Raw genomic sequence first — 27,912 nt, 5'->3', positions numbered from 1 at the left:
TTCTAAAAAAATTGGTGGGTGGTACGCTCTCTTTCTCTCCCTCATCCTCAAGAAGGCCCAATAATTGTGGTTAATGGAAATCCAACACAAAAGATAAACTATTTCAACCAATAAAAAAATTGATATGAATATATCATATCATTATTGACAATCAATTTATTCTAAATTCTAATAAATTAAGACTTCAATTTTTTAAGTTAATCTTCCACATGGTTAATTGTCAATATTAGCCATCCAATCTTCCACATGGCCATACATCAAATAATCTCTCTCTCTCTCTCTCTCTCTCTCTCTCTCTCTCTCTCTCTCTCTCTCATTATTAAAATTTTAATTTTAATTTTAATTCTCCTTCACTATACCTTACCCAAGATAAAATTTTCTTTAAAAAAATCTACATTTATTCAATTTTATGCCTAAAACAATATGCTTAAATTTTAATATTAAAACAAATCTTGAATTGGTTAGCATTAATTCATCACGCTACGTGTTGAATCCATCTCTCTATTTAAACAGGTTTAGATTGATGGATGATTCTATTATTAAATGAAGTGGTATTAATTTTTTGAAAAAATTATATTCTATTTTTCTCATAATCGTATTATTATATTGTATAGCATTTCTTTTACTTATAAATAATTTTTAATTATAAATTTCTACGAGAAAATGTCAATCTTCATCTCTAAAAAAGAAATATCAATCTATATATGAAAAAATTTAAGAGAGAGAGAGAGAGATATACAAATTAATTGAATTCTCAAACATGATCACTTAATAATTTTACTACTAGTAATATAAAATATATATTGTAGGGTTAGGATTTGTGGCCCAAGCCCAAAACAATAAACTTGTAGAGTATGGGTGAAAGAGCTAGGTTAGATATGGGATTAACAACAACGAATCACAACTTTCAAGCACAAGCTAACATGGAACTACACGTAAAGAGCGAATATCCGAAGAGCTATATTATTGATTATCTGATGAACAAAGCTCTTAGGGTTACAGTCCAATTCTTTCCTCTCCTATTTTCTCCCCCCCCCCCTCCTTCGTTAGGAGCCTCCTTCCTTTATATAACCCCCCTTCTCTTCATCTTCATCGTCCACTTGTTCCTCATCCATGAGTTTACTTGAGTACGTGTCACGTCAAGCATCTTCTTTTAGCTCTGTGTGAGTGGCGGTAGGTTAGATGCACTGTTCAGGGGTCTTCTCCACATAAATGCTGCTAGAAAAGTTGCTGCAGAGTATTAATACGGTGGTAGCAGCTTTCCCTTTAGATATTTCTCCATCTTATCATTTCCCAGCATACTCAGAGCTTATCTTGATCAGGTGGAGTCCTCGGAAGGTCATTTTGGCCTTTTACACACTCAATTAATTTATAATATTTGCGTCAAAGGATTACAACCTCTTCGGACAGGAGATATCCTCTTCGGATTGTAATAATTCTTCCTTCTGAAGGTCCCACTTCCAGATGGGCCCTGCCCTTACCATCTCCTTCTTCTCGGTCGCAAAATAGCTCTCATATGGGCTCTCAGCCCATTATGTTGGACTGGGCCCTTTTCCCCCCCACATATATATATAATATATATATAACGGAAAATTTAGAAAAATAAAATCTTATGAATAAGAAATTCATAAAAAGAGTGTTAGAAAATAATGAAATAATTTAAAATAATGAAAATGAAAATAATTACAATGATGTTCAAAAATAATAATTTGTAATTGTATACTAAACTCTTTCAAAAAAGCATGTTTCACTTACAGAATTTTATTGATATTACTTGTTATAGTTATTTTTGAAAAATGAAGTATTTCCAAATTAAAAATAATAAAATCCTACTTAACTTTGATTTTGTCACAAAAGAATAGCAATTTTGCATCCCAAAATGGAATTTAAAAAGAGGTGTTAACAAAACTTAATTAATTTGTAATTTTACATCTCAAAAAGTATAGAAGAATGAATTTGAAATATAATGTTAGGACATATGTGATTTAATATTAGGAACATATGTTAATATTGAATTGACTAATCATTTGACAAAATGCATTTTACTTGTAATTGAGTAAATCTAAGATATGTTTAATGTTTCAAGAAACAAGGTTTCAAGATCAAGTGTTAAAGTCATGTAAGTCTGTCTAAGAAACAAGTAAAGAAGTGCTAGATATTAAAACTCGACAGCTCGAGATTTAAAAAATTGCTGAAGCCTGATGCTCGACAGCTTCTCGACAGATAAGCTATCTATCGAGGTTTATAAAAATCAATTTTTCAGAAATGATTTCACTTCAATTTGTGAATAAAAGTTTAGGCTTTCTTTTCTCACAACCCTAAATATATATAAGGATTATTTTAAGGACCATCAAAGGTTGTGCAAGTGTGAAACAAAGTTGTGTTCATGCAAATTGTGGCCAAAGATAGAATTTTCCTCAGTTCATCTTTCTCTTGAATAAGCTGTTGTGTTTGTACACCGTAGAGTTTTGTAACTAAAGAACTTCGTGATCTTCATCATGTGATAGACTGAAAAACTTTATAGCCAACATCTTTCTCAATTTTGTGAGTAAGCCGCATACTGGAATCCGCATATCGAATTGGTTAGTCATGTACTAGGAGCCGTGCAATAAAAGGAAAGATTGTCACTACAGAAAAAGTTCAATTGGCTATTGGGGTAAGGGTTCAACTGTAGGTTACGTTGGTATAAGATAGTGAGATTCTTAGTGATAATAGTGAATTCTCGGGATTGGTAACCTTAAAATCACCCGGTGAAGTTTCTGCCGTGTAGGTTTTTCCAATTCGTAAACAAATCATCGTGTCAATTTAATTTCCGCTACATTTAGTTATTTGGTGATTTATTTGTGCTACTATGCGTATTAAATGTTAATTGAATTAATTAATTAACTTGACTAATTAATTTGTTAATTCATCATAAGGATTCAATATATTCTTGGCCTATCATATAAAAAAAATTATAATATAGAAAATAGAAATTTAAAATTAAATGAAATAATATTTAAATATAAAAAAATACCTCACTTAAGTTAAAATTCATATTTTAGGTCTCAAACATACTCTTTATAACTTGGGAAGGCTTTCATCCAAATTAAACCAAAGAATCTATATATAAAGAATTCTTTTTGTTAATGTATTTTAGGTTATGGGCTTTAGGCCCAGATGGTTTACTTGTATAGCACTTGTACTTGTACTACACTTTACTTGTACCGCACACATATGCCTCCTATATAAAGGCATCACATGTATATTTCTTAATCATGAAATACAATACTACGATTCAGTATTTCTAACATGGTATCAGAGCCAATGCTCTGACCTTCTCTTAGCAATCTTATCTTTATTGGTGTTACTCCACTCTCAAATCGCTTCCGCTATCACAACAGTTGCTGCAGCCTCTCGCCGTTGAACCCCCGACGTCTTCCAAACGTTGTCTTGGGTTCCGGACCTGCAGCCGTTATCGTTGAGGAGTCCAACACCGCACAATATCACTGCACGTGTCATCCCGCCTCGAATACTGCTCCGATCATATTTCTGAAGGTATCACCGAGATCGTCTTGGAACGATCTACCTGTTGGTGAAAGCCTCGCAGCCATCGGAGTGCCCACGCGCCGTCACGCGCCGCTTGAAGATTCTGCAACTGTGCCACACGCGCCACACGCGCCGCACGCGCCGTCCTCAGGTAAGGCTGACGTCACCCGTGACGTCATCAGTGCCACGTCAGCCCTAGCTTACGTCAGCATCCAGTCACCTGCTGACGTCAGCGCCACGTCATCCTGCTGACGTCATCTACGCTGACCGTTGACTTTGACCGGGTGTTGACCGTTGACTTTTTAGGGGTTGACTTTTTCAGTCCAGGTTCTCCTTACCCAGTTTTTCGCGTAGATTTCATTTTTGCAGTCTGTTTTTGCATATTGTGTTTCTATATGGATAAAAAGGATGTTTTTCTTCCTCGCCCCATCAATACTGTATTGGAGGGGAACAAGAATTACTTATCTTGGTCTCAAGCTATGCACAGTTTTCTTAAGGGTCGCATGCTCTGGCATTACTGTACTGGTGCAATTACCATTCCTGTCAAGGGAGCAAGTGAAGAAGATGCTGCCTTCCTTGGTCGCATGATTGAATGGGATAGTCACAACCACATGATCCTCACATGGATTCGAAACACTTCCATTCCCTCCATCTCTAATCTGTTGGGCAGCTTTGATGATGCAAAATCAGCATGGGATATGTTGGCCAAAAGGTACTCCACTACTCACGGATCCATGAAATATCAGTTGGTAGTTGAATTGCATCAACTTCGACAAGAACCAGGGCAATCCATCAATGACTACTATGATCAACTTCGCTTCATTTGGGACCAAATTGACCTTTCTGATCCGATTTGGGCATGCTCACAAGATGCTCAGCAATATGCTACAGTTAGAGATGAATTTCGTCTCTATGAGTTCCTGATGTCACTTCACAAGGACTTTGAGCCCATCCGAGGTCAGCTTCTTAATCGCAGTCCTCCTCCCTCTCTTGACACTGCTGTAAACGAGTTGGTTAGAGAAGAAGCTCGGCTTGCAACCCTTCAAGCCCAGAATAAGTTCAATGTTTTGGCTATTACTCCTTCTATTGACCAACCTCAGCAATCAGGTGATTCTTCTGGCTCTAGCAATCGTCGCAAGCAGACCAACAAGAAGTTCTGCAATTATTGCAAGCGTCCTGGCCACACCATTGAGACTTGTTACCGTCGCAACAAATCTACTGCTGCTGTTGCTAATACTGAGCCTACTCCGCCGATGCCTTCCACTTCAGCTGAGTCCCAGTCTTCTGGATCCACTATCAACCTCTCACCCACTGAACTACAGGAGATCATAGCTCAGGCTGTTCGTATGGCTGGTAATGCATCTCTTTCCACTGCTCTCTCAGTTCTGCCCGGTAAGTCTCAAACTTGGCTTTTTGATTCTGCCTGTTGCAATCACATGACACCTCACTCATCCTTATTCTCCAAACTTGACCCTGCACCACATCCTCTTAATATTCATATAGCTGATGGTTCCACCATGCATGGGAATAGTCTAGGTTTTGTTTCAACCTCTAACCTCTCTGTTCCTGGGGTCTTCCATGTACCTGACCTATCCTATAATTTGTGCTCTGTGGGACAATTAGCTGAACTAGGATATCGCCTTATTTTTTACTATTCTGGGTGTATTGTGCAGGATCCGAGGACGGGGCAAGAGCTTGGGACCGGTCCTAGGGTTGGGCGTATGTTTCCCGTGGACAATCTTCATCTTCCACCTGTTGCTCCTGTCTCTGTTGCTGCTGCAGCTGCTGCAGTTTCTTCCTTACCTTCTCTTGCACTTTGGCATTCTCGTCTTGGTCATGCCTCATCTACTCGGGTACAACAGTTAGCTTCTAAGGGTCTGTTGGGTTCTGTGTCCAAAGACAATTTTGATTGTACTTCATGCCAGTTAGGAAAACAGCCAGCTTTACCTTTCAATAATAGTGAATCTATATCTAATAGTATCTTTGAGTTAATTCATTCTGATGTTTGGGGACCTTCTCCTGTTACTAGTATTGGTGGATCTCGTTATTTTGTTGTTTTTATTGATGATTATTCTCGTTATAGTTGGATCTTTCCTATGAAATCTCGTTCTGAAATCTTACCAATATACAGTAACTTTGCAAAAATGGTTGAAACACAATTTTCCAAACATATCAAAACTTTTCGTTCTGATAATGCTCTTGAATATACTCAATATGCTTTTCAAGCTCTGTTACATTCCTATGGCACTGTACATCATCTAACCTGTCCAGGCACCTCTCAACAAAATGGTCGAGCCGAAAGAAAACTTCGGCATATTCTTGACACTGTCCGTGCTCTTCTTCTTTCTGCCAAAGTTCCTGCCCCATTTTGGGGTGAAGCTGCTCTTCATGCTGTTCATGCCATTAATCGCATTCCAAGCACTGTCATCCATAATCAGACTCCGTATGAGCGCCTTTTTGGGTCACCCCCTGACTATCATTACCTTCGCTCTTTTGGATCTGCTTGTTTCGTTCTTCTTCAGCCTCATGAGCACAACAAACTTGAGCCTCGATCTAGACTTTGTTGTTTCCTTGGTTATGGTGAAACTCAAAAAGGGTATCGGTGCTATGATCCTGTCTCTCATCGTCTTCGTGTTTCCCGTAATGTTGTCTTTTGGGAACACCGCTTGTTTGTTGAACTCTCTCATTTTCGTTCTTCCCTAACTAACTCTTCTGTTTTAGAAATCTTTCCAGATGAGTCTCCTGTTCCTTCTACAGATACTCTTGATCCTCCTTTGGACTTCTCTATTCCATCTCCAGATATTTTTGATGATTCTCCTAGACAGGTTGTAGATGAACAGGTTGATGACGAGCTACCCCACCTTGAGCCCAGGTGGCCTGCTCCTGCTCCGCCTGAAGATCCTCCACAAGACATTCCACCTCGCCACTCAACCCGGGTAAGATCCATTCCTGCACATTTACTTGACTATCATTGTTACACTGCCCTTGCTACACTCCATGAGCCTCAAACCTATCGTGAGGCCTCTACTGACCCTTTATGGCAGATTGCAATGAAAGAGGAAATTGATGCATTAACCAAAAACCATACTTGGGATCTGGTTACTCTCCCTCCTAGTCAGTCTGTGGTTGGTTGTAAGTGGATCTATAAGATCAAGACTCGCTCTGATGGGTCCATCGAGCGCTATAAGGCTCGTCTTGTTGCAAAAGGTTTTACACAGGAGTATGGGATTGATTATGAAGAGACTTTTGCTCCAGTTGCCCGTATCTCCTCTGTTCGTGCCCTCTTAGCTGTTGCTGCTGCTAGTAAATGGGACCTTTTTCAGATGGATGTTAAAAATGCCTTCCTTAATGGGGATCTGCATGAAGAAGTCTATATGCAACCTCCTCCTGGTCTTTCTGTTGAAACAAACAAGGTTTGTCGCCTTCGACGTGCACTTTATGGCCTTAAACAAGCTCCACGAGCTTGGTTTGCCAAGTTCAGCTCCACCATCTTTCGCTTGGGTTACACTGCTAGTCCTTATGATTCTGCCTTATTTCTTCGTCGCAATGATAAAGGTACCATTTTACTCCTTCTATATGTGGATGATATGATCATAACTGGTGATGACCTCAGTGGCATTCAAGAACTCAAGGATTTTCTTAGTCAGCAGTTTGAGATGAAAGACCTTGGACATCTCAGCTATTTCTTGGGCCTTGAGATCACTCGCTCCACAGATGGTCTTTATATTACTCAAGCCAAGTATGCATCTGACCTTTTATCTCGAGCTGGACTCACTGACAGCAAGACTGTTGACACTCCAGTTGAACTTAATGCGCATCTGACACCCTCGGGGGGGAAACCATTGTCTAATCCCTCTCTTTACAGACGATTGGTTGGCAGCCTAGTTTATCTCACAGTTACTCGTCCGGACATTTCTTATGCTGTTCATCAGGTGAGCCAGTATCTGTCTGCTCCACGATCGACTCACTATGCTGCTGTTCTGCGCATTCTACGATACTTGAAGGGCACTCTCTTCCATGGCCTTTTCTACTCAGCTCAGTCTCCTCTTGTACTTCGTGCATTCTCTGATGCTGATTGGGCAGGAGATCCCACTGATCGCAGGTCCACTACAGGTTATTGCTTTCTCCTTGGTTCTTCTTTGATTTCTTGGCGAAGTAAGAAACAAACTTTCGTGGCCCGCTCCAGTACTGAAGCAGAATATCGTGCTCTTGCTGACACCACATCTGAGCTCCTTTGGCTACGATGGCTTCTTAAGGATTTGGGGGTGTCCACATCCTCTGCTACTCCCCTTTATTGTGACAACCAGAGTGCTATTCATATTGCTCACAATGACGTCTTTCATGAACGGACTAAACACATCGAGATTGATTGTCATTTTATCCGTTCTCATCTTGTCCATGGTGCTCTCAAGCTTTTCTCCGTCTCCTCCAAAGATCAACTTGCAGATATCTTCACCAAGGCACTTCCTAAGGGACGCACTCGTGATTTGGTTGACAACCTCAAGCTGGTCTCACATCCACCTTGAGTTTGAGGGGGGCTGTTAATGTATTTTAGGTTATGGGCTTTAGGCCCAGATGGTTTACTTGTATAGCACTTGTACTTGTACTACACTTTACTTGTACCACACACATATGCCTCCTATATAAAGGCGTCACATGTATATTTCTTAATCATGAAATACAATACTACGATTCAGTATTTCTAACACTTTTGGTGAACAAGAAGCAACTAAGGAAAATCTTACCAGGGTTAAAGAAATGGGGAAATTCCTAGCACAACTTTAGCACTACGAACATTAATGCCCAGCTAATGATCTCTTGGTGCTACATTTCAAATTTCAATATATATATATATATATATATGCTTTAATATTTTCTTAAGAATCTTTCTTGTTTTGCATATGGGTTGTCCTTTCTGTAAGGTCAAATATATTGGTACTTCTTGTACATAATTCGGATAATTTTTTTAACAAAAAGTTGAAGAATATAGCATAGTACCTCACATGTCATTCAAACTCATAGAGGAATTTGCGGTTCACAAATCATTAATTAGTGTTCCTTTTTAGACTTGTAATATTTTTGTCAATGATCTCTCAAATTATAAGAACCTTCCCTACGTACCTCTTAGATCTGGTTATAAACATCAAGCTTGAAATAATTGGAAGCTACGAAGAAATAAGGTATAGTTGACATACCTGAACCAATAAGAATTGTGGCTAAATTAACGAAAAAAATAAATAAATAAGAATTGTGGCTGGGTAATCTTCTTCGATATAATAATTAAAGGATAAGAGTGCAACATTCTCTAATACAATCGAACAAACAACACGTTTTGGGACAGCCTTGGAATTGTTCAAAGTCAACAACATGTTATAGTGTTAGATTTTAGACAACTGGTACACCAGCCGTCCTTCTAATACGTACATGCACCACTGGCATACATAAGGACACGGTTTTCCTTGTCCAAGTGGAGCATGGAAGTTCAATGAATTATGAGTCATTCCTTTGAGTCTTTGACAAGTACATGGTAAATAGATTTATGATTGAGTGGTACATTTATTTTTAATTAGGGTGTGTTCTTTACATAGAAATTTTGGATGGAAATTGATTTCCAGTTAGTTTTTTATTTTTTTTATTTTTAGAAACAAATCAACCTGAATAACATTAACAAGCTGGTAAGATTTTCCAGTAAGTTTGAAATAGTATTCTCTTGTATCATGGTTTTATAAGAAGGGTAATCCATAATTGCTCTCTTGTTGATATGTACTCCTTAATTCTTATATATAATATTCATAATTTCACATAAAATGTCAATATATATTTTATTGATGTCTATATTCAAAACTTCTTAATCCTTATATATAATATTCATAATTTCACACAAAATGTCGGTATTCTTTTTTATTATTAATATGTCTATATTCGAAATGTGAAATGAATAATGTAGACAAACAATAAACAATAGAGAGTATAAGAGAATTGAGACCCTTAATTATAAAAATAAGTGATAATTACTAAGAGGGAAGATTGAAAAAAGTGTCCTCCTAGTAACATTATTACATGGGAAATCCTTGCAACCCTCAGTCGAAATATAGTTTCTTCATATATAAACTATTAAACTTCGTTATACAACTATGACTTGACATTAGACTCTGACCTTTTTTAGCAAAACTACGCTAGATATGTATATGATTGTGACATGCCTTCAAGTCCATATCATGTTCTCTCTGGTTAATTAATTACGTAAACGATATTAAATATTATAAAACACAACAATGATGAGGTATAATGGTTGAAAACTAAACTGGATCAGTTGGCCAAGCATCATAGGGCACGCTCGCCCTAGATAGGTCGTGAAACTCGTCCAAAGACGATTGATAATTTGATATGGTCAAGAATCTATGTAAGTTTCTTTTTTCTTTTTCTTTTTTAATTGCATTTCTAATTGAGTTTTCTATCACTCTTTAGCATGTTCAAACCCAGCCAACTTGGCTCCATCAATCCTCGTTCCCCTATATATACATACCCTAACAAAGCCTTAGATATATCACTATTTTCTTCAAACCAATATTCTTGAAACATCAATGGCAAAACCTCTTTTGTTATTAGTGCTATCCCTAATCTTCCTTTCCTTCCTCTCACCCACTCTATCAAGTACCATCTCCAATGACATAGATTGGTGGTGCAACAAAACCCCACATCCTAAAATTTGCAAACACTACTACATGACCCATAATCCAAAGGTCACAAATAGTACACCAAAAGTAAAGTCTGAGTTCAAGAAAACCATTGTCCAAATAGCCTTAGAGGAGTCCCTTAAAGCTGAAACTCACAACAAGTGGCTTGGCTTTAAATGTAGAAACAAGAAGGAAAAGGCTGTATGGAATGATTGCGTGCAACTCTATGAAGAAACCATAACCCTACTCAACCAAACCCTAGACTCTACCACCAAATGCACCAACTATGACATGCAAACTTGGCTTAGCACTGCTCTTACGAACCTAGAAACCTGCAAAGCCGGCTTTGTTGAGCTAAATGTTTCAAACAATGTCTTGCCCCTCATGTCCAACAATGTTTCTGACCTTATAAGCAACTTTTTGGCTATCAACAAAAATGACTCAATGACCCCAGACACAGAAAGGTACAAAGATGGGTTTCCAAGCTGGGTTTCGGGTGGTGATAGGAAGCTATTACAATCTTCTACAATAGCTGCAAACCTTGTGGTGGCACTAAAATAATTTTTTCTATTTTTTATATAATATGATCTTTTCTAATTAAATTCTCTAATTCCCTTTAATTTAAATTCAGGTGTAAGACATGTGAAATTTAAAAAAATTTAATGGTCTTAAAAAACTATATAAACCACAGAAAATTAAATAAATGCCACGTGTCTTACATTTCTTTAAAAGATTGAAGGAATTGAAGATTTTAAATAGGAGAGATCTTATGATCTTATCCAAATTTTATTAATCAATCACATTATAAACTTCTCCTTTAAAGTATAATATTATGTTTATATGCTTTATAACTTAGCCATAATTCTCGTTGATGGGATTGTAAAAAGCAGATATGAATGTAACTAGATATCCTCTTGAGTATTGATTGACAAACTTGGCTAACTTTTTTCTTATTTGCACACACATGTTTTTGTGTCTTAATTTGTAAAAAGAAATTAACTTTTGATAATTTGAAGAAGGTAGGGAAGCCACGGCCCCCGGCCCTAGCTAGGTTGTAAATGAGCAAGTCATTCATAAATAGTTCAAACAAGGCATGATAAAATTTGTTGATGTTTATTTGTTTATTAACAAGTTAAGCATAGTAGAGCTAACTAAACAAATAAAAACCGAGTTAATCTTGTTTATGGGCTTGACAACTGTTAATATATATATATATATATATATGTATATATGTATGTATCAGAAAATGTTATACAATTTATATTAATTGTAGTAGGTATCGGTTTGACTAATGAATCTAGTTGAACCAAGCCAACCTCAAACTTTTGGATACAAACTAGAGTTTGAACATTGTTTGTAGGTTTGGTTTGAGTTCCAACTAATTAGCTTGAACATTTTACCTTATTATCAAGCCAAACTCGAACATTCAATATTTGACAAAGATAATTAATACTGCAACTTTCGTTCTTTTTGTAACATGTTGGGAAAGATTTTCATCTCCAACGTATATATTACATGGTGACGCCTCCTCCTTGTTTTGTCAATAAAATTTCTCATTATTTAGCAAAAAGGAAACCAAAAAAAAAAAAAAAAAACTAATATCGTGATGTATATAAACTACCTGCCGTTAACGTCTAATCTTGAACACAAAAACGACACTATGAGATATGGTTGTATAGTAGAATGTACAGTATTTCCGTGATCAAAACGACATCGTTTTAAAGAGATACACTGAGAGACTCTCACAGTCTCACTCTTCTCTATCTACAAGCTCTCTCGAGCTCTAAACAATGTCTCATCAAATTAACTCTCAATTCTCTCATCTAACAATGTATAGCAAAAGCTTCCATTTTCAAATCCTGGGCTCACGGACTCCAAACCATATTGAATCGCATTCCCTACATGAAACTATTGGAATTGAACGAACAAACAAGGTAAGCTCAAGCATGTGATTAAGTCGAGTATTAATACTATAAGCATTGGTCTGAACTGGTCCTTATGGTTCTAGAATCTAGACTATTCTAGGATTTTGAGGACCGTTTTATGGACTTTGGATAGTAATAAAGTGTTTTGGAAATGTTAGGAGGATTTGTAGCTGGATTTGCTTTGAGTGAATGTGTACACACCTTTTGGTAAAACAAACATTTGAAATTTGGGTGTTTTTGAATTTTGTCCCCTCTAATGTTTCAAAAAGGAGGGACTGCCAATCAAAATAGTATATAACTTCAAAGACGCGGATCCAAAGTTTGAAACGCTAGGGAGAAAAATTTAAAGACTCAAACTTTAGGGTGTGTTTTGTACTTGAACCTATAAATAATTACTGTACACTTATGGATAATTAATTTATGCATTTATTTATTGGCATATTAAATAAATAAATTAATTAACATAAATGCAAACTTTTTTTTTTTTTGGGAGTAAAACATAAATGCAAACTTTGACAAAAAGAGTCTCAAGGAATGTGTCACATGACTGAAGTTTAGGCTATTACATTTTAGGTTTCTACTGTTATATATATTCACAATTTCATAAAATTTGTAATGTCTTAGTTGGAAATTCATTAATGGCCTGATTTTTTGAAAAAAGAAAAAATCTATAAAGAAAAAATATTCATTAAAGGCTTCATTAATGACAAAGTATTTTAGATAATATAAATCATGGTCATAAAATATTCCAATATAGGGAGAAAGTTTGGAGTTATAGAAGAAGAAGAGATAGCATGAGGAGAATTGTGAAAACTATGGTGACGCTCTTTATGCTTGTGCTTCTTGTTGTAGCACCAGCTAGTAATCCCTCCCTTTTGGCGGTGGCAACGCTAGACATTCAATGCATTATGAAATGTTATGTAGGTTGTGCGCGTTGGGAGGGTAATCCTTTTAAATTGAGGCTTTGTCATGATTCTTGTTACCAGATGTGCCAAGCCTCTCTCACAGATGTTATCTATAGTTGTATTCTTGATTGTGCAGAGTCCATGACAACCAGTTTTGGTTCAGGTACTAAAACCATTGAGTTCATATTTCATTCATTTGGATATAATAATACATAATTGTTTTCTTTTTTCAATTTTCACGTGTTAAAATCTCACTTATTAAAGGAGTGTTTGGGTCCACAAGTAAGGGAGAGTTAATAATTTAATGATTAAATTCATCTTCCAAAAAAAGTACACTTTTGGAGAATTGATAATTTACCAAGCCCACCAAGACTCCACCTCCACATCCACCACAACACCAACACCACACTCTTCAATAGCCACAACAATGTCTAATGAATAGGCCTAGATTGTCATTCCCAATTGGAAAACTGTGACACACCCAAACTCACTCAAATCCACAACAAGCTTACATGTCAATTTGTGATTGGTGCACCAAATTCACTTTTTCATCAAGTACCATTGGTGGTCTCTTGTATAAGTGTTGTAATCCAATCACATGTTGACACCTAAGCATGTTATAAAATTTGACATAAACTTAGGTGTGTTTGTAGGTGGATTGCTCCCAAATCATAAATCCAAACCCAAACACGCTAGTCTGTGCCATCCATATACAAAAATTTTGAGTGCAAATTAATGAGATAGGTGCAATTGCATATTTAGCTACACTATGTTCCATATACATATTTGTCACATAGTGATGAATTTTTGTTTCATTTTGCCCAGAATGGCTGAATTTTTTTATTCTAATTAGTAAGTTAGTATGTTCTATTCCATACGTTCTAAATTCCAGCCCATTCTGATCATATCACCCATTTCGGTTAATTCCAGTCAATTTCGCTTGATATGGTGATTTCAGCCGATGTGTAAACGAATCATAATTTTTTCCCTAAACCTTATTTATTTATTTATTACTTTACTTACATATGATATTTTATTATTATTTTCCATTAACAATGTGTTTTTCTTGTTTAATTTACTCACTATAACATAGTTTTTTTTTTTTTTTTTTTTAATTCATTAAGAATATTTTTTTTCATTAACTCAGATATGACATTTATTTTTTTTAATGTTGATATTAAGAATGTACATTACTTTATTTTGAATTAATAATTTGATATGGTATAATATTATATAATGTGGACTTAGGTATATATGTAACTTTAACAATAACCACAAAACATTATGCTGATATAGGCTGATACCAAAATGTTCGATACCAATTGACAAACTGTAATGGTATCCAAAATAGTATTCAAAACATTGATTTGTCATATACCACCATGTGACAGTCATATAACAATGTACCTCTCATGCAGCATGCGCTCAAAAATCATGCGGGTATGTGCTGCGCTAGGGATTGAAACGTCCACACGCCATACTAACAGGAAAATGTTCTTGTCATTGGTGTACAATGCACACGTCTCTTCGTGATTCAAGTTCCTTGAATTATTTTCACATGCTTTCATCCTCGATACAATGAATAAGTCTTGGAAAATGCACGTAGAAGTTTTGCATTAATTACAAAATGACTTTCTAAGTTCCTAGACTGCTCTATATATATAAAGCCTTCTGTTATTGTATGTTTTAAAGAGCAGAGAAATAGATTAACAAAAACAGGAACATTTGGGACATAAAGGGTTGCATCCAAAGCACACAGAACCGTGAAAAAAAAACTAGCATATGTAATGTCAGACTCAGAAAATAAAGCGGCTACAATAGCCAAGTGTGCTGTTGCAGTGCTTGGTGCAGCAATTACCATATGTGGTCTCCTGTATGGTTCATCAGGATCTAAAACCAACAGGAAGACCATGAAAGCACCGGCTAGAAATCATCGCATATTCAGAGATGATTTTGAGAGAGACCCGGCAGCCTACTTTCGCAACCTGCGCGAGTAGTAGTAATATAACTTTTTCAGTTTTCTATATGTAATAAAGTTATCAATAATGCTGTTTCTCAAAAAAAAAAAAAAGTTATCAATAATGCTGAGTGTCATTGCTGTTTCCTTTGGCTTGTTAAGGCATTGCTTTGCTTTACATAGCCCTGGGGCTTATTGAATAAATATTTTGGAACTTATCATCTTTGAATGGAGTATTAAATTCCATTGTTATCTTCTCTGGCTATTTTTGCCTCTCTCTTTTAGTACTTTTTATTTTTTTGTTGATCTTAAATTTATAGTGTTGATTAATGCCTGCTTGCTAAACTGAAATCCAAGTTTAGCTTCAGCATCCATGAAAACAAAATGATTCCCCATGGTGGAATCTGATGTCCCATACCCTAATATGGATATGTAACGTGACATATACTGACAACTTTAAATCATTGAATTGAAAAGAGAGGAAAAAATATCCAATTTGATTGGCTTTGCACGTCCACGACCATGAGTATAATATTGTCTTATTGATTATCTTTTGCGGTGTTCTTTGGCAATGGAATTATATATGGTGACACTGATTCTGATGCTGGGTTGCCGACAAAAGGAAGTTTCATCGTAATTAACATTTAAGATTTTCAACATTGAAGATAAAATAGTTATTAACATCCGATTTGAACTATTTAGGTCCTTACTCCTTACTGCTTAGATGTGGCTGAACAAGTACTTAAAATAAACAAGAAAATGATTTTGAAGCTCTTATCAACAGACCATTACACATTTTGTATTTTGTCTTTTTAATCAAAATTTCAAAAACCCACTTTTACAATTAAACGTACCATGCATGCTGACAACTTAGCCGGTTGACACTTGAAACTTGAAAGACCAATGGTGGTGTATATTGGTTTTCTACAGAATTGCAAAGGTCTCATTCTCAACGATGGTATTGCTGGATCCTTAATTTACTTCATAACGTCATATTTCAATTTAATTTATCCAAGCAAGGGTACACAAAAGATTCATATTTCTAGTGGCTTCCCATAATTCTCTTCTCTTTCTAATACCTTCATGAGCTGCCCCTTTAGCTTCACGTTTTACTTGTTAATTTCTACAACTTTCCTTCTCAGCCTGTTCACGATCTGATCATAATCTCTACCCTTAACAAAGCTTGGGGAAAGTAAATTACTTCTCCTTGAATTTCAGATTCAGTATTTTGACAAGCACTGGCTTTTGCTTTTGCAGCATGTGGTAAATCTTCTTTTTGTGCACATATATTTAGAGGGTGTTTGAATATCGCTTATTTTGCTGAAAACTGTAAATTTATTGCTAAAAAAAAAAAAATGTATATTACTGTTCATTCCCCCAAACACTGTACATTTGCTTTAATGCACTATTCATGTTCTATGAACAATACAAAAAGCGCTAGTCAATAAAATAAAATAAAATAAAATAAAACAAAACAAAAAGCAGTAGGGAGAATAATTTTATCCAAATGCATGCTTAATTTTTTTTTGGCTCCGCTGCTGCCCATGAAAGAAACTTATTTCAAGATTCAATTAGTTTATTTCTGCCACTGCTGCAGGTTCCACTTTAGCTCTTTTTTTTATTTTTTTTATATATATAATTTTTAGAATCACTACTTTATGGGTCACATTCATTGGTTTTTGCTCAATTTTTTGTTTATTGCCGGTCTCACCCCACCTTTTTTTTGCTACAATAATTTTAAAAAAGAACAATCAGCTTATTTTATTTAGATTCTCAAATATAATATATATATATATATATATATATATATTTTCTTTTAGTGTTTATTTACAATATAAACACTATATATAACTTATAGTGTTTATTTACAATATTTTTAGCAAAATACTAAATATATAAGTTGTTTTCAAATGAACACTTAAGGGTTCGTTTGGGAGTCACTTATTTTGACAAAACTGAAAATTTTTTCCTTAAAGTATGTAGAAAAAAGCTAAAAGCTGACTTTTAGATCAATGAAACTCATCTTAGGAGCAAAAATAAGCTAAAAAGTAAAATAAACTAAAATTTTCTCAAATCCCAAACGCAACCTTAATCTAATTTTTTTTCAAGATCAAGAAAGGGTCATAGTGAATTGGAATTAACCACACATAAGACAATGGTGCATATATTTCATGTAATATTTTAAGGTAGTTGAAGTCACCTGTTAGGAACCTCAATTGCATTTTATCATTTATACATATACTGTGACTATTGTAGCAGGTAGTTTAGTTACCATTGGATTAATTGGTTGATTAGGAGTTAGTCAGGCAAGTGGTTACTTAGCTAACTAACAACTAACATTTTGTTAGTTGTTAAGCAAGGACTACCTACAGGTATAAAGGGATAAGAATTGAATGTATAATTCAATAATGAATAATATTATTAGACAATCTCTCTCTCTCTCTCTCTGGTGGCCTAGCTCTCCTTGAAGTGACCTACACAATTCTCTTCCCCAATTCCATAACTAGATTCTCAACATTTGGTATCAGAATCAACCACCACTCCAATTAATTGGGTGTGGCTCATTGAGTATGAGATAAAAAAAGTTGCGGTATTGTGGTCGGATCCCAGAAGGAGCAACCTAGAGGCTAGATTAAAATTACTAATAGGTGAGTGGAGCCACAAAAAGAAAAAGGATTACCATCGAGTCAGTGTCGATAGCATAAGCATTCGTGGACGTCAGCTGCGGAGTGTGATGGGATGTTATGATCTTAGTGTCTCACATTGATTAAGTGTAAGTTCAATCATGTGTTTATAAGCTTTTAGGCACCCTCTTTTTACATGCCAATTTTCAAGGGTGATTCTATCCATGGTTTTTTTTTTTTTTTTTTTTTTTTTAAAGAATGAGATTTTTAACATTTTAAATGAGAGGTAGAGTGGATACAAATATTAAACCTAGGAAAGCTGTGTTAACTTATTTATTTTATTCAAAGTCAAAATTGTACCTGTAAATGAAAGCTAATAATTAAATAATAATTTTCCTCAAATTGTATTTTGTTTATAAATAAATTTTTATTGAGGAGAATAAATTATACGTAAAAAACTTGAGGTGCTAGTAGTTTGTTTGTATATAAAAATTATACATAAATGTTATGTGGATTGAGATGTTTTTTACAAATATTTATTGTCCGTTTTGGGAACAGTTTATTTAGTTGAAACTGAAAATTTTTTTGCTAAAAGTACTGTAAATAAAGCTAAAAACTAGTTGAAATAGTATAGTAAGACACATGAATTGTACCAAAAAGTACAATGAGAGCCATAAATAGTAGCAAAAATAAGCTAAATAGTTTTAAAAAAAAAAAAAAACTAGCTTCTTCAGCCAATATCAAACTCAACCTTAGTCTCTCTTTAGGAACATGTATGAAGAAGTATTTATACATAAGCTAAGAGTTTAGGTGTAAAGGGTGTTTAAGATTGGCCAAAAGTATAATCCTACACACTTTCTAGAACGAGGGTCAAGCAACGTTTCTATCTGATTTAAATGAAATGAAATAATTGGATGGAATAGGATTCATTATTGAATCTAAAAACTTCCACCTGCAAGCTCATTTATCCCTCCCACCAAAATTTCATCACTTTCCTGCCCTGAAAACCAGAACAAATCCATACGTATAGCACCTTGTCAACCTCAAAAAGCATATCAAACAAACAATATTAATTATAAAAAAATATAGTTGAAATTGAAAATTTCTTGCTGAAAGTATTGTAAATAAAATTAAAAGCTAGTTGAAATAGTACAGTGAAACACATAAATAGTACAAAAAAGTATAATAAGACCCATAAATTGTAGCAAAAATAAACTAAATAGTAAAAAAAAAACTAACTTTTTTCACCAATGTCAAACACAACCTTAGTCTCTCTTTAGGAACATGTATGAAGAAGTATTTATACAGAAGCTAAGGGTTAGGTGTAACGGGGTGTTTAAGATTGGTCAAAAGTCTATTCTTACACGCCTTCTAGAACGAGGGTCAAGCAAAGTTTCTATCTGATTTAAATGAAATAAAATAATTGGATGGAATAGGATTCATTATTGAATCTAAAAACTTCCACCTGCAAGCTCATCTATCCCTCCCACCAAAATTTCATCACTTTCCTGCCTTGAAAACCAGAACAAATCCATAAGTATAGCACCTTGTCAACCTCAAAAAGCATATCAAACAAACAATATTAATTGAAAAAAATAAAACCAGCTAGACAAAACTTATCTCTCTCTCTCTCTCTCTCTCTCTCTCTCTCTCTCTCTCTCAATTCTTTACCACATTGACACTGAAACTCTCAATCAATAATGGGAAAAAAATTAAAAAAATAAAAACCGTAAAGCATGATGTGTATAGTAAAAATTAGACAAAGAATGGTGACAGAGAGGTAGAGCTAAGCTTATTTTAATTAAGGTGACCCCATCCATGGAGGAAATACGTGGGCCATGATCCAGATTATGTAATTGGTGTTATGGAGATTGGAGTTTTATAATGTGAAGGCAGATATTGTGATTCTGGTTGCAATTATTATTATTGTGTGTTACATGGTTGTGATCATTGCTGTAGGGCTAATACGCGGTTGTCATGTTTTCCTTATAGCAGCCCTTATTCATTTTTTATTTATTCTTGTTCAATACTGTTGTAATATTGACGTGTGAGTTGTGTGATTAGTTAAATAATGAAATCCCACATTGGATAGTAATGAGTGGTTAATATAAACTAGCATGTAACTTCATGCAAACGCATGAATGCATTTAAAATTAAACAAAATTTTTATTATATATATATATATATAAATAATTAGTCAATTTTTTTTTGTCTCCCTGAAATGCGTGAAAGCAAAAAAAAAAAAAAAAAAAAAAAAGAAGAAGAAGAAGAGAAAAACGCAACGCAGGATTCAGCGGAAACGTTGAATCCAAACCCACACATAATATGCCAATTGGTTTTCAATAGTCCACAACATTTTTAGTATCAATTTGCTTAATTAGTAATTTATTAATACCATTAAACTTTTGTTATGTATTTTGGAAAGTTTATAGTTTTACTTATGATAATCATATTTAGAAACTTCTATCCTGAGATCAAGCACTTTGTGAACAAGTATCCGAAGTTAAAGAGTAATGACATGCAATATCGAAATTGTGAATTTTCACCTGATTTGGAAATTTTGAGAACTCTGAACATGTCTATATCTATGAATATGTTGATGTATGATTTAGAAACCAATTGAATCTTTTATTTAAATTTATTTGATATGTAGTTGCCAATTCTAGCCAACAAGGCCCTTGTAGCTTCATAGGGGAAAGGGTTCCTTTCCAAACTAGTTTGGAGGAAAACCTTCAAAATTCTCTTATATTTTTTTATTATATGTGAATTTTGAAAATCTAACCGTTGGACTGCATGCTCTTATTATATCCTTCATACTTGCAAAATTTCAAGAAGAACAAAGATTTATAGCTATGTTATCAATGACATGTTTAAATTTCAAATTTTTGTGGTTGAAAATTATGCATAAAAAATGCATTTATTGATCAAATAGTAAATAACATTCGATTTGAACGAAATTTGACATGCATGTTAAGAACATAAAAAACATGCAATCCAACAGTTCAATTTTTAAAATTCAAATTTGATAAAAAAGATATAGGAAGAGTTTGAAGGATTTTTCTTCAAACGTGTTTGGAGAGAAACCTTGTTCCCTTGCAGGGAAAAAGGTTCCTCTCCAAACTAGTTTGAAGAAAAATCCTTCAAATTCCTCCTATATATTTTGATTAGATGTGAATTTTGAAAATCTAACCGTTAAATTTCATGTTCTTATTATATCCATCATACTTACAAATTTCAAGAAGATCAAAGATTGATAGCTATGTTATCAATGACATGTTTAAATTTCAAATTTTTGTGGTTAAAAATTATGCATAAAAAATACATTTATTGATCAAGTAGTAAATAACATTTGATTTGAACAAAATTTTACGTGCATGTTAAGAACATAAAAAACATGCAATCCAACGGTTCAATTTTTAAAATTCACATTTGTTAAAAAGAAAAAATATAAGAAGAGTTTAAAGGATTTTTCTCCATTTGGAGAAAAACCTTATTCCCTTACAGGGGAGTCTGTGTGCCCTTATAATGGGAAGTCTATTTTTGATATATTTGTGCTCATGGGAGTCTGGTAATCACAATCTATAGCGAGAATGTTCGGTCTCTATGTGTTGAATATGTTCTATTAATGAAAGTATGTTTAAATTTGTTATGTAAGCAAATATTGTGCATTCTAATATGTTTTCTCAGTAAATATGTATTCGGATTGACCATTGGTTAAGCATGTTAACCTTCCTTCAATAAATTGGTATCTTTGATATGTTGATAAGCTTTAGAACGATTTTGTTGATATTCAGTTTTACAAACTCTCCGAAGAGTTAGCTTGATCCTATTTTGAATTATATTGATTACTGAGTTGTCAAGCTCACCCATTTCTTATTCTTTTTCAAGGTGAAGTTTAAACTTCTTTCTCAAAAAAATAAAATAAAATAAAGTTCAAACTTTGAAGGAATGGTTGACATGATTGGATACTTGGGGAATCACAAAGACATTACATAGATTTGAACCTTTGAGAATGTTTCACTATATTTTTAAGATTCCATTATCATTCAAGAAAAAAAAGTCGTAATGTGATTCCTGGATTGATTGGATATTGATTATGTGTGAATGTATGAATATGTGAGAAGTATCACATCAGGTATATATTGAATTGATTTGGGTTTTATTAAGAACTACAATGAGTCTTAATTATGACTAGACTAATCCTTTTAAAGTATAATGCAAACGTGATTAGCGTTTTCCTTGAATTGTCCCATGTAATACTAGGGGTATTCTTGAGAGTTTTAGTAAAAAATTCATTAAATTCAATTTCATTCCATCTTATTCCTCCAATTTTAGAGGAATGAAAATTGAGATTTTGAAGGAATATAGATATCAATTCCCTCCTACCATTCCATTTTCTCTCACTAAAACTTACAGACAATGGAATGATCTTTCAATTCCCTTCAGTAAAACTCTCAGACAAAGAAATGCAAGAAATATTTATTTCATTTCATTCATTTCTTTCCTCCCAAATGAAGTGTTAAAATGTTTTTTTTTTAACCACCGCACACCCTTAGCGTGAATGTCACTTCATAAATATAAATGTTTATAAGTTGTAGGAGGTAAGAACTAGAGTTCAAGTCTTCAGGAGGAACTTCGCATACATATACATTTAAATTAAGCTAAAGTAAAATTATATCTTAGATTAAAAAAAAAAAAAATGCTCTAATCTTGGGAAAAAATTAGCCTTTGCCCTTTTTAAAAAAAACAATCCAGCATTTTTCCATTTTTCCTAAACTAATTAAGAAAATGCTCATCTTTTAAAACTCAATTTTCTTAAAATTGAGTTAAGCCCTATAGTGGCATTTTTAAGGAGCCTATAGTAACGTTTTAAGGACCTATAGTGATATTTGTAACTTGATTTCCATGAAGTTGAGTTATAGGTTAAAAAAAGAAAAAAAAAATTGCTAGATTTTTTTTTTGAAAGGGGCATTTGCCCATTTTCTCCTCTAATCTTGTTATAATTTTGTCTTGTTCTTGAAATCCTTTCAAATTGGTTAATTTTTATTCTTTCAAAATAATCAAACTTCTTTTTTTGGGAAAAAAGGGGGCTGGTAGAGAGTTATGGCATGCAGAGAGAGATTAAAAATCCTAGTTCAAAAGTTTTAGCTCAAATCATAATCCATGGAATATGCATAGAATGTCACTTTGCACTTTGAGATATCTTTTTGTAATTAAAATTTTAAGACATGTAATATGATTTTATTTATCAAAGACTTAGTCTCAATTTTATGACATCCATATATTTTATGTTTTCTAGCATTCTTATTTGAAACGTGACTAGTTTGTTAGAACTAATTTTAATTAACAATTTTGGCATGCTGAACCATATATTTTATGTTTTCTAGTGTTCTTACTTGTCAAATATGCCTATTTGTTAGAATTAATTTAAATTAACCATTTAGGCAAGCTTCTTTATTCAGTTTACATATTTATTTTATGAATTTTGAAATTTATTTTTTACTTTTATTTGACCCGACTTCTAGAGCGGGTTAACATTTGATCTGGGCTTAATAACTATAATTAAGAGTATAGAGGATATATTTGTTTGGACCCCGACACTCAGTTTGAGACTGTATTGTATCCCTCTTCTACTCTTCCTTTTCGAAATTGATCTAGTTGATTTTTGCTTCCTAGTTTTCTTATTTGGTATTTATTCTGCAAAAATTTGTTAAAGACGTCTACAATGATGGATTTTAAGTTTCATCATATGACCCCGAGTAAATTGCGATATTTTGAGAGGCGGGAAAACAAAAGGCAAGTCAGGTCAACACAACACTCCGCAATAAGAGGGCATGTATACATATGCATCAATTCTCGTCTATTACTAATTCAGCAACAGAATCCATTAAAATAGAAACCCCAAAACCAGCAGTTCTAGTTGTAATAACAGTTCTTAAACTTGATAATTAGAGGGTACAATATGTTTCTCCTGCCCATTTCTTCTCCTGTTGTTTTTCTTACAGCTGTGTTCTTGTCCAATATCTTCTTGGGATCAATCCAGAGTCATTGGTTGGGCCATACAACACCTAAAACGCGCCTTGCGAACCGTTGTCAAGATCTCAACCTCTGCATTCTCAAGCATTCTGACAACTTCAGTGAAGGGGGGTCTGACATCGGGGTTGGCATCCCAGCACCGGGTCATGATCTCACTGAGAGTGGGTAAGCAATCATTGGGAATGATCGGACGGACACCTTTGTTGACAACTGCAAAAGCTGCCTGCACTGCCGTCATGTTTGGAAACGGAAGCAGTCCTGTAATGAGCTCCCAAAGAACAATTCCGAAACTATAGACATCTACTTTCTGTGTGTAAGGCCTATGCTGGATCATCTCCCTGCAGACCCAAAAATCACAGGCAAGTTGACAACACTGTAAATTAGAATATTAAGAAATAGACAAAATGCACAATAAATCATTAGATATTTTAGATTCAAGAATCAAAATGACAAAGCATAGTTAATGCATAGCAAAACAAGATTGTGGTAACTAGATATTCACAAGGTGTTGATAGCTCAAATATTAGATTAATTCAACTACATCTCAATCCCAACTAATAAGGTTCAGCCCCATGAGTCCTTTCTAATGCGTTTTATTTTTAATCTCTCTCTACAACCCTTCACTCCAACAACTTGAATCAAAACACTTATTCTCACTTATGCATTCAATGATCTTCACTCAAGATGCCATAATTACGAGATTATAGCAGTTAAAACATAAAACAAAATATTGATGTAAAAGAGTAATTTTGTTTTCTTAGTATCAAGCAATTGATGAATCTAGTTAAAGCAATTCCATCAATAACAAATTTCAGTTAGAAAGTACAATAGATGAAAGAAAGATCAAATATGTTCAGAACATGTTGATAATTACTAGATAACAAGAGGGAGGAAAATTTGCTGCGATCAATAAAATGTCATCATCAACTTGTATTAAATAAATAATTAACTAATGCAGCCAATGAGATCTAGCTCAATTGGCACCTCCTCCTCCCCTTATAAGTTCTGGGGGGTGGGGGGGTAGGTTGTGGGTTCAATACCCATTGGCTGCATGTGTAACCTACTAATAACAAGAATAATCTAATTAAGGCTCTCTACCCAATAAGAAATTGTCGACTGACAAGACCACAAGAGAATATTACACTAATAGATGTTCACAAGACAAATAAACCTCCATGTAGCCAAAAAAAAAAAAGACAAATAAATCTCCACTAAAAGCAAAAATGCATACTTAATAATAATATCTAATTAATTGCTTCTCTACTATATATGATTAGTTGATCTTTAAAACCGAAAAATGTCTTACCCAATGCACAGAGCTCCCACTTTTTGAGGGGTTTGGGAGAGGTCATGGTAGGCAACCTTACCCCCAATTTGGCTCATCCAAAATATAGAAGGAAACCAAACAATTCAAAAACTATGGGTTGATCATTGTTGGGATCCTTAACAGCTACTAAAGCTACCACATAGACCCCACAACAAAGCTGTCTTCAATATATTAAATTTTAAGTAAGCAAAGGATGAGCAACATTTAAGTTACTAAGCATAAATGTCAGCAACCACCTTCCAAAAGCTGTGGTTCAAAAAACTTTGTAGTCCTAAACTGCATAAAATGTTCCATGTCTACCTTGCAACACATCCGTAGATAAATTAAACTTCATGCCTTAGCCTGTATATTGATGGGCTAATATAGTTGCCATACTTTTTCATTCATAAATATATGACCATTGACACGAATATCATTAAGATTCAATGCAATATTGTTAAAACTAAACAATACCCACCACCTTGCTTGTCTGTTGTCATAGCCACCACCACCATTCTCTCCCATGACGTACCACCACAGCAGCTCATTGCCACCTTCACACCATTAGACTTCACTTCCACTGCTAACAGTGCGTAATCTACTCTAAGGTAACAAATAGCAAAGGGTGTACCATACACTGCAATCTTTCCATTGGAAAATGGATCTCAACCCTAAGACCTCAATCTCCACCCCATTCTTATGGGAGGAAGATGTGCCATTTGAGCTATCTATTGGGAAATAAACCCAACTTAAGATAGCAATTCCATGGTGTTACAAAAAATAAATGCATCAGTAAACTTTCCCACGAAGTCCAATTGTACATCATATTAGTGCACTAACCTAATTGTCAGAGCCCTGCCATAGTATTCTCATATCTTTCAAATGTCCTCCTCTAAATGTACTCATTTTGAACTTGTATAAAGCACAAGGCAGGTGTAAAGCCTATTTTTCACAGCTCAAACAAAGCTAGGAGAGAGGGGATTATAATAGGTAGACCAGCTTATAATTGACATTTTAACTTATGCTACCATTTTTTGATAACTATTAACCCATGTGAGGCCAGGCCTATTATGACTTTGATGAAGATGAACATAGCTCTTGCGTAATTCACCCTCCTGCTAAAGAGTTCAAACAAATATAACTGTTTCACATTTACATTTTCCAGCTAACAAATAATGCAGCCACAGCCTGCACAGAAATGAAAGCTGTGGATGCCTTGTGCTGAACTCTATCATATGGGTGACTACTGACAGATTTATTTATTTATTTTATTTTATTTTATTTTTTGTTTTGTTGCTGATAAGTTAATGAAAACTGACAGAATGGGCTTAGGATTATGCAAGTAAGTTTACCATACATACCTAAATGGGTAATAATTTATCAAAAATTTCAAAGTGGTACATGACCACCACCAAAGCCCAAGATTGCGAGTAAAGTATTCCCATAAAAAGCTGAGATATGCTTCTACAGAGTACAAACTGAGAGCAGTCATTTAGCATAGAGTAGTAAAACAGACAAGCAAAATAAATGTTAGTCCTTGCATCAGTTATATAGTATGAATAAATACAAACTGTGCCACCTCAGAATACAACTAAACTAATATCAACCCAAGACCCAAGTACTAATACTGACCAATTGACCAAAGAACGCCCAGGTTCTAAGCACTTGTCAGGAACAAAATCATATCAATCACATTCAAAAGCAGATTGTCTACTTCCAAGAAAGCTCAATGGTTAAAAGACTAGTTCATTAATTGGTAGGCACAACCAACATCAATTGGACAAGGCAATCCCAAACATTTGAGGAGGGGGGGGGGGGGGTGTATCAACAGCGCCTTGATTGAGTGTTTTCCCTTAGTTTACCTTTCTGATTTTCACTCTCTTTTGTTTGTCGTTGGTGTTTACTATTCCTTGTTGTTCATCGTCATGAACAACTTGTACTTTCCTTTTTTTCTCATTAATAATAGTTTCTCTGAATACCTATCAAAAAAAATTTTAATTTATTGACTTGCTTTACTGGTAAATTGCCTGTTAATTTACATTGTGAAGTGGTATAATTGGTGATTTCAGGGTGTCGATCCAGTTGTATTAAGTGACTAAAGCAGTATCATTACACCATACTATTAATTATTAGATACATTATGGCTAAGTATGTAAAAAACTAAACTAAACTAAAATAAAAAATCTTAAATCGAATTTACATTTTGTTGATAAACAATAAAAAATAAAATCCATGCTTGAGCATCCAAACAGATTTTCTCTTTCTTAGTGATAGATCAAATGATCCAACTGATTTCTGCAATAGATTGGTTAGTTTTCAGGTTGCGCACACACTCATATATCTCTATTTTGTATGTTTAATTTCTTATGTTGGGTATTTGAAATATTCTTTCTAATGAGACCTCAATGTCAGAGTCAAGTGAAGTCTATATACTAAAGCGGCATAAGGCATTTTTTTGAAGCTATTTTAAATTGATAGTTTCCTTCCTATTATAAATTATTATTATTGTAGTTAGATATATATAATCACTGTCATAAATTCCTCTCAATCAAGGCGCTGTTGATACACCCCCCCCACCCCCTCCTCAAATGTTTGGGATTGCCTTGTCCAATTGATGTTGGTTGTGCCTACCAATTAATGAACTAGTCTTTTAACCATTGAGCTTTCTTGGAAGTAGACAATCTGCTTTTGAATGTGATTGATATGATTTTGTTCCTGACAAGTGCTTAGAACCTGGGCGTTCTTTGGTCAATTGGTCAGTATTAGTACTTGGGTCTTGGGTTGATATTAGTTTAGTTGTATTCTGAGGTGGCACAGTTTGTATTTATTCATACTATATAACTGATGCAAGGACTAACATTTATTTTGCTTGTCTGTTTTACTACTCTATGCTAAATGACTGCTCTCAGTTTGTACTCTGTAGAAGCATATCTCAGCTTTTTATGGGAATACTT

The 27,912-nt window shown here is 34.4% G+C and overlaps 1 protein-coding gene across 2 annotated transcripts in view; it reads right to left on the bottom strand.

The window, feature by feature from the left end:
* Window positions 1-23,422: 23,422 nt before the first annotated feature.
* LOC111986639 (serine/threonine-protein kinase STY13) overlaps window positions 23,423-27,912 on the bottom strand; it is a 10,933-nt gene continuing 6,443 nt past the window's right edge. For both annotated transcript variants that reach the window (XM_024018323.2, XM_024018322.2), the window contains exon 3: window positions 23,423-23,990. In XM_024018323.2, coding sequence (XP_023874091.1) covers window positions 23,651-23,990 — 340 coding nt within the window. In that variant the 3' untranslated portion in view covers window positions 23,423-23,650. The remainder of the gene's footprint in view (window positions 23,991-27,912) is intronic.

The sequence above is a fragment of the Quercus suber genome, unplaced genomic scaffold (assembly GCF_002906115.3).
Source record: "Quercus suber isolate HL8 unplaced genomic scaffold, Cork oak 2.0 scaffold_177, whole genome shotgun sequence".
Lineage (NCBI taxonomy): Eukaryota > Viridiplantae > Streptophyta > Magnoliopsida > Fagales > Fagaceae > Quercus > Quercus suber.
The sequence above is the reverse complement of the archived record's forward strand: the minus strand, read 5'-3'. Positions and strand labels throughout refer to the sequence as shown.